The sequence below is a fragment of the Polypterus senegalus genome, chromosome 5, assembly GCF_016835505.1.
Source record: "Polypterus senegalus isolate Bchr_013 chromosome 5, ASM1683550v1, whole genome shotgun sequence".
Lineage (NCBI taxonomy): Eukaryota > Metazoa > Chordata > Cladistia > Polypteriformes > Polypteridae > Polypterus > Polypterus senegalus.
Window position 1 is genome coordinate 84,859,260 of NC_053158.1, and position 14,604 is coordinate 84,873,863.

General features: G+C 35.6%; 1 protein-coding gene across 6 annotated transcripts in view; it reads right to left on the bottom strand.

Moving 5' to 3' along the window:
* Positions 1–14,604, bottom strand: part of LOC120530412 (cadherin-18) — a 1,801,315-nt gene that overhangs the window by 468,590 nt on the left and 1,318,121 nt on the right. For all 6 annotated transcript variants that reach the window (XM_039754902.1, XM_039754900.1, XM_039754901.1 and 3 more), the window contains one exon: positions 1,271–1,565. In XM_039754902.1, the coding sequence (XP_039610836.1) occupies positions 1,271–1,565 (295 nt within the window). The remainder of the gene's footprint in view (positions 1–1,270; positions 1,566–14,604) is intronic.

The window sequence follows — 14,604 nt, forward strand, 5'->3', positions numbered from 1 at the left end:
AGACTTACCCCTTATGACTTTAACAAACCTTAAGGTAGATAATGTAGGAGAAATTCAGTTTGTTTGGTTTTTTTTTACTGATTGTGGGAGGTATGAGCTATGAGGAGAGTTTGAAAGAGTTGGACCATTTCAGTTTACGCAAATGGAGCTTAAGAGAGGACATGCGTTTCAAATTATGAGAGGAACTAGTACTGTAGATTCTGCAACAAGAACATGGGAACAAGGTAAAAACTTGTTAAGGGCAGATTTCACACAAATATTTAAACATTTTTCTTAATGCAAAGAACCAAAGACACATATAATAAATGACCAAGTAGAATAACAGACAGCAGGATTTTATTGATGTTCAAATTTTCACTTGTTATTTTGGACAATCTAAATAAATAGCATGATTAGTGTATTAGGCTGAATGTCCTGTTCTTGTCACAGTGCTTCTAATCATCCTTTAAGGAATCAGGCCTAATTCACGTATTGGGTTAATAGTGCACACAGAAAATCAAACTTTTAGTGACAGGAAAAGAAAAACTGGTAAAAGAAATGAAAATATTTGAAGAGACAGATGTAGTTTAAGAAGTGGAAGACTTTCTGATGAATCAAAACCATAATAAGACAAGTTGCTCCTATATAAACAGAAAGAGAGCCCAGAACCTATTTTTGTACATTCATACAGCATGTGTTGTTACTTAATGCCCTGCTTGTGTTTCAAATTACTTCATGTCCAATCCCTTCTTTTGTTTGACTAAATAATATCTTTACAACTTTCTTAGTTATACTCCAATTCAACAAGCAGCTTCTAATATCACTATCACCCATTTATTAAGTGTATTAATATTTTCTAATTTTGATCTAAAACTACTCACTATTATATATTATCTCATTTAAAGGTAGGTTACTAAAACATGAAATATACTTGATTGGTTGCTTCTTATTAGCAATATAATATAGTTGTCAAATTTTACTCCATTTGAAGTTCATACTGCATTTTCAACAGTAACAATACTTTTGCACATCATAAATGTATGCTATTCTTATCTCAGTAACATTCTATCTAGCATGTTATATATACAAAGTATAAATCTCCAATAATAGTACATATTTATTACTTAAACTGAAAGCAATTTATGCAAATTAGAGCACATTTCAGAATATATTATATTTCAATAAAAACAGAAGCACCATACTTATTATCTAATAGCTTGTCCTTTTTCAGTACTCTACCCTTCCAAAAGTATGCATTGATAGTCAGTTGAGTAAATTCAATGTGTCTTACCAACTTCAGACATTTCTGGTACTGATGCAACAAATGGTCCATCTGTAAATTTAGGTGCATTGTCATTGATATCTTGCACTTTAATGATAAATTCTGATTCCGGTTCCAAAGGCTTCTGCGTCCGTCGATCAATGGCTTGGGCATGTAATACGTAGTGTGTTTTCTGCTCTCGATCCAGACTTTTGGTAGCATGGATATCTCCCGTAGTCTCATCAATATGAAATATTGAACCAGCGCCTTCACCAGTAAGAATGTACCTGACAGATCCATCCCCTTTATCAGAATTAGAATGAAGCTGAAATGGAAGAAGATAAAGAATATTTAGTGTCATTCATGTCCTTGTGAAAAATTTACATTACATAAAATAGTTGAAATAACGTAGAGGTAAAAAGGCAAGCAAAAAATTATCTTTCAATTGCACTTATAATGCAGTTATACAATTACTCTAAAAAATAAATTGCAGAATGAGCCAATGATTATGATAAAAACAGAAAACACAAAACTGAAATTTATGATTATTCAATAATAACATAACCTAACAAAATATGGAAAGACAGTATGACAAAGTGCCATGGTAGAAACCAAAAACAACCACAGTACAGTACACTGTATACATTTTAATTATTATACTATATAATTTTACATAAAGAATAAAACAAAACTTTTTCCAACCCCTTAATTTACTCCATGAATTCACACATTCAAAATCAATGGAAATCAAGGATTATTAAAAAAAATCAAGGATTTAGTAGCGGTTGTTCTGTTTCCAGTCCTGGTCACAATTGGGGATGTACCATTATGCAGAAGTGTTCAAGAACCTTAGAGTCTTGTTGATAAGTAAGGAAAAACAATACTGAGTAACAATCCACATGGAAATGTCAGTTTTCAAATATTTTCCTAAATAAAGTGCTTAGATGAAAAACTTCATATGCTGACCAATTTTCATCTATGAAAGTTTAACTTAATAACAAAAGAATGAGTTCACAGGTACGTGGCTGATATGTGGTTCCTGTACATGACAGGATGAGGAGCTTAAAGGCATTGGAGGAACTCAGAGTAGAACCTCTTTTTTCAGGACTGGAAGAAGCCAATTAAAGTGGTTTGGGAAGGTTTGTTTTTAGGTTACTCCTACAGGTGCCTCTTCAGGTGCTGTAGTGGGATGACCTAGTGCAAACCCAATATACACTAAAAGGACTATACAACGATCAGCCACAACATTAAAACCACCTTCCTAATATTGTGTAGGTTCCCCTCAGGCCACCAAAACAGCTTTGACCCATTGAGGCATGAACTCCAAAAGAACTCTTAAGTTGTCATAGTGTATCTGGCACCAAAACATTAGCAGCAGATCCTTTAAGTCCTGCATGTTTCAAGGTGGGGCCTCCATGGATCAAACTTGTTTTTTAGATTGAGATTTGGGGAACTTGTGGGTCTAGTCAACACCTTGAGCCCTTTGTCATGTTCATTAAACCATTCTTGGACATTTTTTGTAGTTCACAGGGCCTGTTGCATAAGGCCACTGCCATTAGAGAATACAATTGCCATGAAGGCAGAGAAATATTATAGCCGTTGTTAAAGATAATACTGTAACTAGTAGGCAGGACTGGGACAGTAGCTCCTCCCTTTATTAATTAATACATTATCCTTTCCATTGTGTCTTCATCAAGCATGTCAGTCACACAGTGGAAAAATTAGGATCAAAAAGGACTATAGTGCTCTAGCACTATGTCAAAAATGCCTGGCAGATTCCATACTTCATCTAGAACTCAAGGGGCTTAGTTTCAAATTCCTTTTTAAATTCTTTGCTTACTTTTAGATTTTGCACTTTATATTCTGTAGTGGCCAAAGAAGCAGAAAGATGGCCATATCCAAAATTAACAACATATTCTTGAACCATGAGAGATACAGCCAGAGAGAAACACAAAAGAATAGTTGGTAAAACTGAACCAAGGTCTGAACCAGGAAATCAAAACGAGCCTTAATCCAATATCAAAATGTTACATGAAAAATCAAAGGTCAATGATCAGAAGCAGAGTCCTAAGCATAAGTATGATACCCTTCCCCTAAATATAACAGTGTTATTAACTGTCATGTGGTGTTTGTGAAATCCAAAAGCTTGAACACTGTATGCTGCACATCTCCATCTTAAATACCAACATGACAATCCCATCATAAACAGTACATGGTAGCATTGAATAAAGTGACAAGCAAAAAGACTTCCTGCTTACAACAATTTACTGGCACCCATTCCAAAACAACTTTAAATCGTTATCACTTAGAAAATCTGCTCTTAAAAGGCACCACAATAACATCACAGACATAACATGCAAAAATTAATAATAATATTGAAAGTAAATACATTTACATTGCAATCATAACAAAAGTAATATATAAAAAAGTAGATAGATAGATAGATAGATAGATAGATAGATAGATAGATAGATAGATAGATAGATAGATAGATACTTTATTAATCCCAAGGGGAAATTCACAATATGTATTTGTAAATTTTACTTTTAAATTCACTATGAAGATATCACCAGTATTTGCTATATAATTCGCAAGAATAAAACTGTCCAATTCATCCATCCAACAACTGTAACATCAGAAAAAAAAAAAAGCTGGAACCTTTTTATTCCAAATAATTTCAGTCATGTTTATTGGGGGATAAATATCATGGTTGAATGCTCCTACAATTAAAACAAATGCAAAATAAAAAAAATTATAAATAAGAAAATACAGTAGATTAAAATCAGTTATTTATAGTAAATCAAGTATGAATTTCTTCTCATAGGAATTTGACCTGATTTGATTTTTGAGATTTGACCTGCTTACTTCTGATCTAAATTCAGGAAATGGGGATCCATGGGATATAATGGAGACAGCATATAAATAAGGGAACAGTGACCAATAAGGAAGTGGATAGCTGTCAGTGACATATTACAAGTGAATGATCAGTGAGAAATAATATATCTACTGGACACAATAGAATAAAGTAGTTGTAAATTTGGCTTCATAAATGTAAGCATCTGAGAAAAATGACAGAATTATGTTATTAGTCTCTTCCTCTCAATTTAAATGGCTTCTGTAATGCAAGGTCTAAGTGAAGGTAATGATGGAACCTATGAATTATTTAATTTTTCAGCTAGGATTGCTAAAAAAATTAACAACTCTGCTGTATAACTTTGCTGTGGCTTTAGCCAGTAAAGGAGTTTATAGAAGATTTAGACATGTATTCCAATCTTCCCATTTAAGTATTTTCTTATTTAACAGATGGCAGTTAAATCAACATTTTCCATTAGGGAAATATTTGAAGAACCAGGATTTTCAATGCTTATTCAAACACCCTCAGCAACAGCAGTGCCCAAATGGACCAGATGCATAGCAGATTAAAAAAAACAAGTACAACACATACTTGACTTAGGCAATTACTACTAGCTTTTTTAAAAGCCTAGCAAATTTTGAAAGAATTTGCATTGTTAAGCTGTAGACAAACATGTAGTTCAGTTCTATGCATGTCTATTACCAGCAGCTAAAGACTTTGGAGGTGCTAATTACCATTAAATATTTTCCCATGTGTACATGATGGTTTCTTATAGCTGCAATACTGTTGTAAAACTGTTATTTGATAGATGTTTTCATTTATCCTGAGTGATCTTCAATTTCTTACAATATGGCAAAATGTTTACTGTACTAGCACCAAAACCTGTTTAAAATTACAGGTACAATAATAACTCACCCGGGTCCTCCCTGCGTGGAGTTTGCATGTTCTCCCCATGTCTGCGTGGGTTTCCTCCGGGCACTCCGGTTTCCTCCCACAATCCAAAGACATGCAGGTTAGGTGGAATGGCGATTCTAAATTGGCCCTAGTGTGTGTGGGTGTGTTTGTGTGTGTCCTGCGGTGGGTTGGCACCCTGCCCTGGATTGGTTCCTGCCTTGTGCCCTGTGTTAGCTGGGATTGGCTCCAGCAGACCCCCGTGACCCTGTGTTCGGATTCAGCGGGTTAGAAAATGGATGGATGGATAATAACTCAAATTAAAAATGACACCTATAACACTTCAGAAACACAGGGTGTCTGAGAGCCCGTGACTTTCCTGTCAACACAGCCTATTATCTTCTAATGGACCATTAGTAGATTAAAATAACTAGTTTAACCCTATTGAGGTTTGGGGCTCAAACCTATCCTGTTAGCACTGGGTGGCAGGGCCCAGCTCCACATAAGGTGCTAGTCCATTCCATGGTCAAAGTTAAACACACGCACACTTACTCACAATGGGTCAATTTGTAATAGCCAATTCATGTAATATGCACATTAATGGGGATTTTCGAGGAAAATTGTAGTACCTTGAGGAGAACACACACAGATAATGAGAGAACATATAAACTCCACATGGATCTGCAGTTTAAATAAATAAGGCTGCAGAACTTAACAATGCACCACCATGCTGCACCAATTTAAAATATGCAAAATATGTAATTATAGATCCTACTTAAAACACTACTTGTTTTAAAGGTTTATGCCTAATCATCAGCATTTTGAATTAAAAATATATCTTTATAAACAACAGAAACAATTGCTGCCTAACAAAGATAAGGCCTTAGTTTTGGTTTCACCCATTAAGTTTTAAATAGCACAACTTACTTGTGCTTATTTTTCATGTAACAGATTTATCCAAAGAGAAATAAAATTCACAATGGCAGAGATCAGGGGTTCTTAAACTTTTTAATTGGAGGACCCAAATAAGAAATAATAAGTAGATTATTACCATAATGTCATCAGAGGCATAAACAGACAAAAAACAATGGCCATTTAATAAAACAGTAAATATTTTCATTTCCTTTAAAGGAAATCACCAACATATATATAATTGAAAGAGAAATAAAAACATAATTATCATTCAAGATTTTGTAAACCTCAGAAAAATCATTTTTTGGTATGCAGTGCGATGATATGAGGATTTTTGTTCCTATCAAAGAGACAATGCTCTGATGAATGCTTTCATTGCTGTAATTTTATGCACATAGTTCTTTACTTATTTTTCCCTTCTGGTAAAGAAATTAGTTTTTGCCTTATTTGTTTGCAATCTGAAGAATGGTAGTGTGCATTTCAGTGCAAAAAGCAATCCATCTTAATAAACAAGACATTTAATAATATGGATTAAAATAACTAGGTTAAAACTAAAGTAATGCATGAGGGAAAACACAAATATAAAACTAACAACTTTACAAGAATGTATTTTAACATTTATCTGTAGAACTGTGCTTTTCAATTAAAGCAACAGACAACTAGACTGAATTAAATGGTTTAATTTCAATACTAGTAGGAATACTGAAGTAAAAGTGGTCTCAATTTCAACGGCCCAAAGCTCTGAAATGGTAAATGTTTTTATCATTGGGGAAATGTTTTATTGTAAGTTATTTCAAAATACTGCAATCTAAATCTTTCAAGGTGGGTGTCAACAAAAGTTGACATCAAAGGGTAGAAGACTGAAATGCTAACAAGAGTTGCCTAGCATGTATTGTTTAGTTTTATTTGTTTGATGGTACTAAACACCTTACAGTATGCCATCAAATGCCTGCAGATGATTTGTTAATGTCGTGCATAATCAAATTAAGATTTAGAAAATACAGGACATAGGCCACAAGTTTATAACAATAGGCAGAGAAAACATTGTCACTACTGCAACATGTTTTGCAAACAGTTTGCCTTCCAAATGTATGTAATTGGTTGCTATTAATGGTATATAGTGTTCAAAATTTTGATGTACCCATAGGCGGGCAGTAACAACACACACACTGCAACTTAAGAAAACCTGAATGGGGCATTTTATTTCACTCAACAAAACAGTAACTCCAAAAACAAGCTAAATCTTCCTGTTGCTTGAGCAACAGGAAATTCCCACTATGCCCCTCCTTCATGCTTCACTCTTTCAGAAGAAAAAAAGAACCTCTATCAAAGCACCGGCTACAGGTTTTCATTTCAATCCAATTGTTTAATTAGAAATCAATCCTTACTAGTCTCAGACCTTATTTAATTCTATGGCTTGTTAGTCTGTAATGTAATGTTCTTATATCATAGATTTTTTTTTCTTTCCAATGATATCATCCAAATGATTTGAAGACTAAAACACATAATTTACAGTCTGTCACATTTTTGGTTAAGTGTATTATTAACTCAAACAGTGCATGATGAACACACACAGATGTAAATGGAAGCAAGCTAGATGGAGAACTGCTCGCTGCTTTGTCATTTACATCTAATTGCTAATAAGGAGCCATCAAACACAGTGAAGCGGTTTAAGACTGAAATAAGCAATTAAGGGGGGGACCTTAACAAGTAAGACCACTAAAATGAGGCATCAAAATGTCACTTAAGCAATAAGTATTTCATCAGCAATAATTGACTTCTCATTAAGAAACTGACATTACCCACTCCTGCCTTAGCTTATACATCTCACCTCTCGCAATCGTGTCCCTGGACCCCTCTACCCACTTCACCATCCAACCGGCCGACACAATTCATTCATTAGTAGTATGCATTACACAATATGTGTATAAAAATACATTTTGAAATGTTTCACGAAAAGTGAGTTTTCCAGAAAAAAATCAGCCTGGAAAATCATAGGAATGACTTCTTGAATTGAAGACAGGACACTTGACCAATAAATGAATGGGAGAGGCGGGTCTTCAAGTCATAATATCCTTCCCACGAGTCTTTGGGTTTTCTGAATATGTGTGGGCTGATAACTATCTATATATATATATAATTCACTAAGGGCACACATGACACTGAGCGCAAGACATTGAGCGCACGCAAGACAGAGCCCTGCCCACCAACTCTAACCCTCCTACCGTGTCATGGGATACGCACTACAGAGTCACGCACACCAACTGTAACCGTCCTCCTGAGTCCAGCTTCGCTCTTGAGGCACACAACAACTCACCAAACACAGCCTCAGTCGCTTTCGTCTGTGCAAAAGTCCACATGCACCTCTGAGCCACATTGACTTTACATCGCATGCAAGACAGAGATCCACGATCACCAACTCACAGAGCCCCGCCCGCCAACTCTAACTAAGGGCAAGCAAGGCAGAGAGTGCAAGCAATACAGAGAGCCATGCCCACCAACTCTAAATAAGGGCAAGCAAGACAGAGAGCCCCGCCCACCAACTCTAAGACCATGGGATACGCACGCATTTAGTGTATAAATGGATATAAATAATTACATGTAAACGATTCACCAAAATCTGTTGTATGTAAACGATACTGTTTAAAACGTTATTGCTTTTTCATCAGAACACCCGGTTTCCTACCTGTATTGATTTAAATGGCACTTTTACCAATCACAATAGGGCGGACGCGCTGACTTATCGTGTTGACTGGGCAACACAGTGAATGCGGCGTCTATCTATATATGTCTATGCTTTCTGTAGCCTGCTACAGGAAGGTACTCTCTCGACCATTGGCATTGGTTTCGCTCCTTGCTATTTTCATTATACTGCGACGGTGGTTACCTAAGCCTTTGTAATACTGAATTCCTTTCTCATCGTTTTCCGTTCCTATTCTTACACCGCCGTATGCTTCGGCTAGTATAGTTATATTTTAACAAAAAAAACAGACAATTTGCATCTAAAGTAGTACCTCGGTTCACAACCAAAATTCGTTCCAAAACTCTGGTCGTAAACCGATTTGGTTGTGAACTGAAGCAATTTCCCCCATAGGATTGTATGTAAATACAATTAATCCAATCCAGACCATACAAACTGTATGTAAATATATATTTTTATATATATAAGTTTTTAAGCACAAATATAGTTAATTAAACCATAGAATGCACAGTGTAATAGTAAACTAAATGTAAAAACATTGAATAACACTGAGAAAACCTTGAACAACAGAGAAAACTAACACTGCAATAGTTCGCGCTATAGCACTAATGAGTTTTAAGCACATGGAAAAAAATGAACATTTGGAAAAATCCGAATTTTAATAAACCACCAAGAAAAATAACATTGCAACAATGCACACTACGAACCGATCGCTGGAAACAGAAGTGAAAACAAAATCAAGCCCAGTGCATTCTTTAACTGCCTTCCTACCTTAATGCGTCCAGCTCTCTTTCACGCTGTGCGCGCGATGCCTGTGTGTGTGTGTGTGTCGCACTCTCTCGCTCTCTCTCTCTTGCTCGCTGCTCAGGAAATGCACAGAGAGAGACTGAACATGTACAAACTGAAAGGGAAACTGGCTTGTTCGTATACCAAGTGTGTGGTCGTGAACCAAGACAAAGGTTTTTGGTCGGAAACCGAGTTGTACGTGTACTGAGACGTTCATGAACCGAGGTTCCACTGTATTGAGCAAGCACCTGCATAACAGACATTTGCATTATGCAACATGAGAAACATGGGGATTTTTTTTTCCATTAATATTTTTCACATTGTTTGCTATCATACATCACTGGTCACGTATGACTTCTGTTATGTCATAAACTTCTTTCTTTCCATTCTGTATGAAAACATGAGATTAATATTTTTTTTTTTCGGTCACCACTACAAAGTACATGGGTAAGTAACATACCAAAAAATATGGGGTGGAATATTCCTTTAAGAGGAGCCAGATATGCAGAAATAGTAGAGTGTGGCTTGAGTTAAACTGAAAGGTTTAAAGGGCATAGCTCAAAGACCTTAGACGGTGGAATAATAAAAGAAAAGCAGTTGCAATATGGTCTGTATGCCCCCTGAATATGCTGTGAACATACTGTAAGTATACACCACAGTAACACATAACAAACACTAACTTGTGATTTTACAGTCAATTAGCAAATTATGGATAATATTACCATTTATAGACTGTATCTGTATCTTATTTCCCTTTAAATACCAGAGTTCTATATGATATTACAGATCTCCAAAAAAAAAAAAAAATGATAAAAACGTATTATCATTGTATGTCCTATGCTTCACTGATAATAACCCTTACATAAAACCATTAGGTTTGTTGTCAATGTACAGATATTTAAATGTATTTGTTTCCTATAATGTGGAATAATTTAAGCAATAATGTACTGCTTGCAAATGAGTTATCTATAGTAAATTATAAAGAATAAACTTAACATCATGCAGTGAACATTTAAAAATCTATGAATGGAGGAGCACCTCAGCATGGCGCCACACAATTAGCTATAAATCTAAAACACATAAAAGGTTAAAAGAACAATTCTAACTTAAAATAATATACAGGTACTAGGTGACTTCCAAATGAAATGTTTTAGAATAAAATGACAAAACTGTATCATTTTTTATGGAGGTACTTGGACAAATATATTTTATAAGTAGAGTATAGTTTTTTTTTACTAATTTAAAAAGTTTATTCTTACTGATGAACATTATTTATTTTGACAAGCCAAAATATAATTATTGACCTACTTAGCAGGTTGTTATAAACTGCTGGGTAGGTGACTGATTTGCACCCCAGCTTAACTTTAAAAACACTTAAAAAGTGTTCATACAATTTATCTTTTTAGCTGTTAGAATAGGATTAAAAGTGTGTATTCTATCAGGCTGTTTTTGATTTTTGAGAGACAGATGTAAAAACCAAGTCTTTTCATTTAAGGGCAAAGCAACAGGAGAGTTAAGGTCATTAGCAAAACTCTGTATACTGAAAATTATTAAATTACACACACACACACACACACAAAATATTAAGACTAAAGTAAACTTTAAGTCTTAGTTTAAATGAAGTAAGCGTCAAGACAAGATCAGTGCATGGTATCTTGTATGGTCTGTCTGTTAATTTTTGGATGCCTGATTACTGCTCATGGGTATCTTGTATCACTAGCTTAGCAGTCACACAGCATCATTAACAACAAGACGTACAAAACAGTGGCGCTTTTGAATAAGACAAATACAGTGGAACCTCGGTTTCCGAGCATAATTTGTTCCGGAAACGTGCTCGCAATCCAAAGCACTCGTATCTCAAAGCGAATTTCCCCATAAGAAATAATGAAAACTCAGATGATTCATTCCACAACCCAAAACTATTCATATAAAAATGATTAATACAAAATATAAAGTAAAAATACATAAAACAAATTAACCTGCACTTTACCTTTAAAAAAAAGTATGGCTGGTGTGAGTGAGTTTCTAAACTCATGTGAGATTCCACCCAACGGGACGACATGCGGAAGAGTGTCCCAAAGCAATTGCAGTCTCCCAGCGCTGTAGCAGTTCACTGTATTAGCGCATCCAAAAAGATCGCAGACCTGCTATAAGTGCCTGCCGTCAATGGGTGATACAAGGAACATTATAAAGATCCCGCTACAAAAAATAATAGCGCTGTTGCTGTTTCAAGCTGAATAAGGCTGGTGGTGTTAAAGTACTGAGACTCAACTTGCGCTTTTTGGAGCGCAAGATGGGGACTCGCACTTCACAGCGTGCGCACACACACACACACACACAGTCAAAATGCTGCAGTAAACAGTATACACTCGTACGAGCGAGATAAGGAGAGAGAGAGACGCGCTATGCACGAGAGAGAGAGACGCGCGCGCAGACAAAGTGTATCCATACTGCTCGTATTGAAAGACATCGCTCGTTTATCAAGTCAAAATTTATTAAAAAATTTTGCTCGTCTTGCAAAACACTCGTAAACCAAGTTACTCGTAAACTGAGGTTACACTGTACACAGAATAGTGACATGATGAATTAAAATGTAAAAATCTTTAAAAATTAATAATGCAATAAATTATTAATATGCTTCTAGTAAAAAGAATCTGGGCTCTGATTACATGATTAAATATATATAAATATATATATATATAATTATATATATATATAAATTATACAGACACTTTCAAACCATTTCATGTTAATTTTAATATCCTACCTACAGTACATATTGAAATCCTCAGTAAGTGGTTATGACTTAACAAACTTAACTGCTTTATTCCAGTGTGTCCGTAGCACACCACTTTGCTCTCTAAGTGCTATTTCAACTTTTTATATCAGCTTGACAGGCAGCTGGCAACTATATGAGGCACACAGATTACTTTGCACAAACATCTTGCATTTTAATGCTGAGGGTAATGACCCTCAGTCATAAGTCTAGAAAGCTGCCAGGACAGTCATGGCAAATTTTGAACTGTACCCAATATGAGCCCATCACTGTGTCTATTTGTCAAAAGAAAGTGCAGCCCCCTTTTAGCTCCAATTGAATGCAGCACATGTGCTAACAAAAAGCACAATGTTTTTCTATTGTAGCATTAAAGACGAGCATTTCAATGCCAAACTCATTAGTTTTATTTGAGGAGTTGTCAGGCTTGTTTGCTGTGTTAATAATAGAAATTGAATAATGCTGAACAATGAATCCACACAAACACTAAAGTAAAAAAAAAAACAAACTGCTACCATTATAGTCATAGTGTACTTTATGCAATTAACTTTTCCTCATGATTTTTCCGACAGTCAAAAGGCATGCAGTTAGGCTGAGTAGAATATTAAAAATTGGCACAAAGTGAGTGGGTATACCCTGTAATTCCTGTTTTGTAGCCATTGATCAGCTTGTCATTTTCTTTCAATTTCCTACAGTGACTATGGGGAAGTGTTTTTTTTCTTGGATAGCTGAGTGTAAAGTGCAGGTATTTGAAAAAAAACTAAAATAAAAAATAAAACTGATGAGGCTCCTGAGCAGTGGTCTGTTGAAAAGGCTAAAAGGATGACATGCTGGCACAGAGATCAACATTGCTGGCTCACAGATCAGTGTCATTGGTGTCAATCCAGTTTGACATTGCTCTCTGTGTGTTGTTTTCACATGTGTATTCACAGAATCAAATCAAATAAAATTTTGTCATATACAATTCTATACACAGCTCAAATTGTAGTGATATGCTGGGTTACAGAAGCTCAAGAAAAATATAAATATTATAAAAAAACAAGACCCACCCAAGTCTCCAACACACACAAGAACTTCTGTCTTAGATAAAATGAGTTGTTTTGGTCAATAACAGGCTTGTAGGTGGCAGTAAAATGAGGTCAGGTCTGCCCAGTTGTTCCACATGTTTTCATTTAAAGACATTAACATTTGAATAGAGCATATCCATCTTGTAGTGTCCATAATAATAGAAGTTTGTTCATTTTGATGTTCCCCTGGTTGAAGTCAACAGCATTCAATCGTCAATATCAGATTTTACTTTTTATGTCTTTTTAAAATTTCTTATACATATGTAGTTTATTTATTTACTTTCATGTTTTGGATACTATTTTGTGGCATCTGTAGTTACTGGGTGACAGCATTTTGTATTTTTTATTTTATACACTTTACTAGGGGTTCGCCCCCTGCTTTCTTCGCTCGCCAACCCCCCCAAGTGTCTCTGCTGCTCGTGTTGTGAGGAGGAGGGCTGAACACACCCGAAGGAGACGTGGTCGCTCCTCCAAAACCCCCTCTTAAACGGCGATACAATGGGAAACAAATACAGGTTTATTTTACCTCCCCTTTGCTTGATCAGCTGCTGGCTTGCTGCTGCTGCTGTCGCCGTGCTGCGTGATCTGCATCTCATGCGGCGCTTCAATCATTTTAAAGCCTGTACAGCAGCTGTCCTACTCTTTGTCTTTTATTTCCGGCCCCAGGCGTGGTTAAATCTCTTGGCACAAAGTCTCGTCTCGTGGGATGTGAGTTCTTGATATTTTTAAGTTTATAATTTAAAACGGAATAAGAATCTGAAAATCTAACCATATCACATTCAAGTTTGATAAATTCTGAAAAGAATAATACTAAACATGTATATGTAGGTTTTAAAATAAGCCTGATTTAAAGCGTGACAAAAAATGTGACATTAAAACGTCGCATAAAATCGTTGCACATTTCAGCTTAAGATTTTATATATATAGAGCAGATTAATTCCTGGGGGAAAATTTGCCTTGTCACATGACACTTGAGGGTTAGAGCTCAAGATCAATCATTGTACAGCACCCCTGGAGCAAAGGGAGTAGGATCCCTTCTAGCAATAATGTGATTTGAACCGACAACCTCCCAGATACCAGTGCAGATCTTTTGCCTCCTGTTAGCTGCTTGTTTGGTTACTGGGGTTTGTTAGTACCACATGACCAATGTTAACGTGATGAGTGAAGTCATCAGGCATCTTAGGTAACCCTCGAAAAGATATCCAAAAAACAAATTTAATATATAGTTAGGGTGAAAGTAACCAAGACTAGTGCTAGTTGTCTTTTGTTTTTTTGAATTTTCTTCTGTTTTTTGCAAGCAAGTTTTGTTAACTACTATTAGTTTTGTTGTTCAAGTTCTCCCTCCCGTCCTTTCTGTTTCTGACCCTTGCTTGAGCTCTG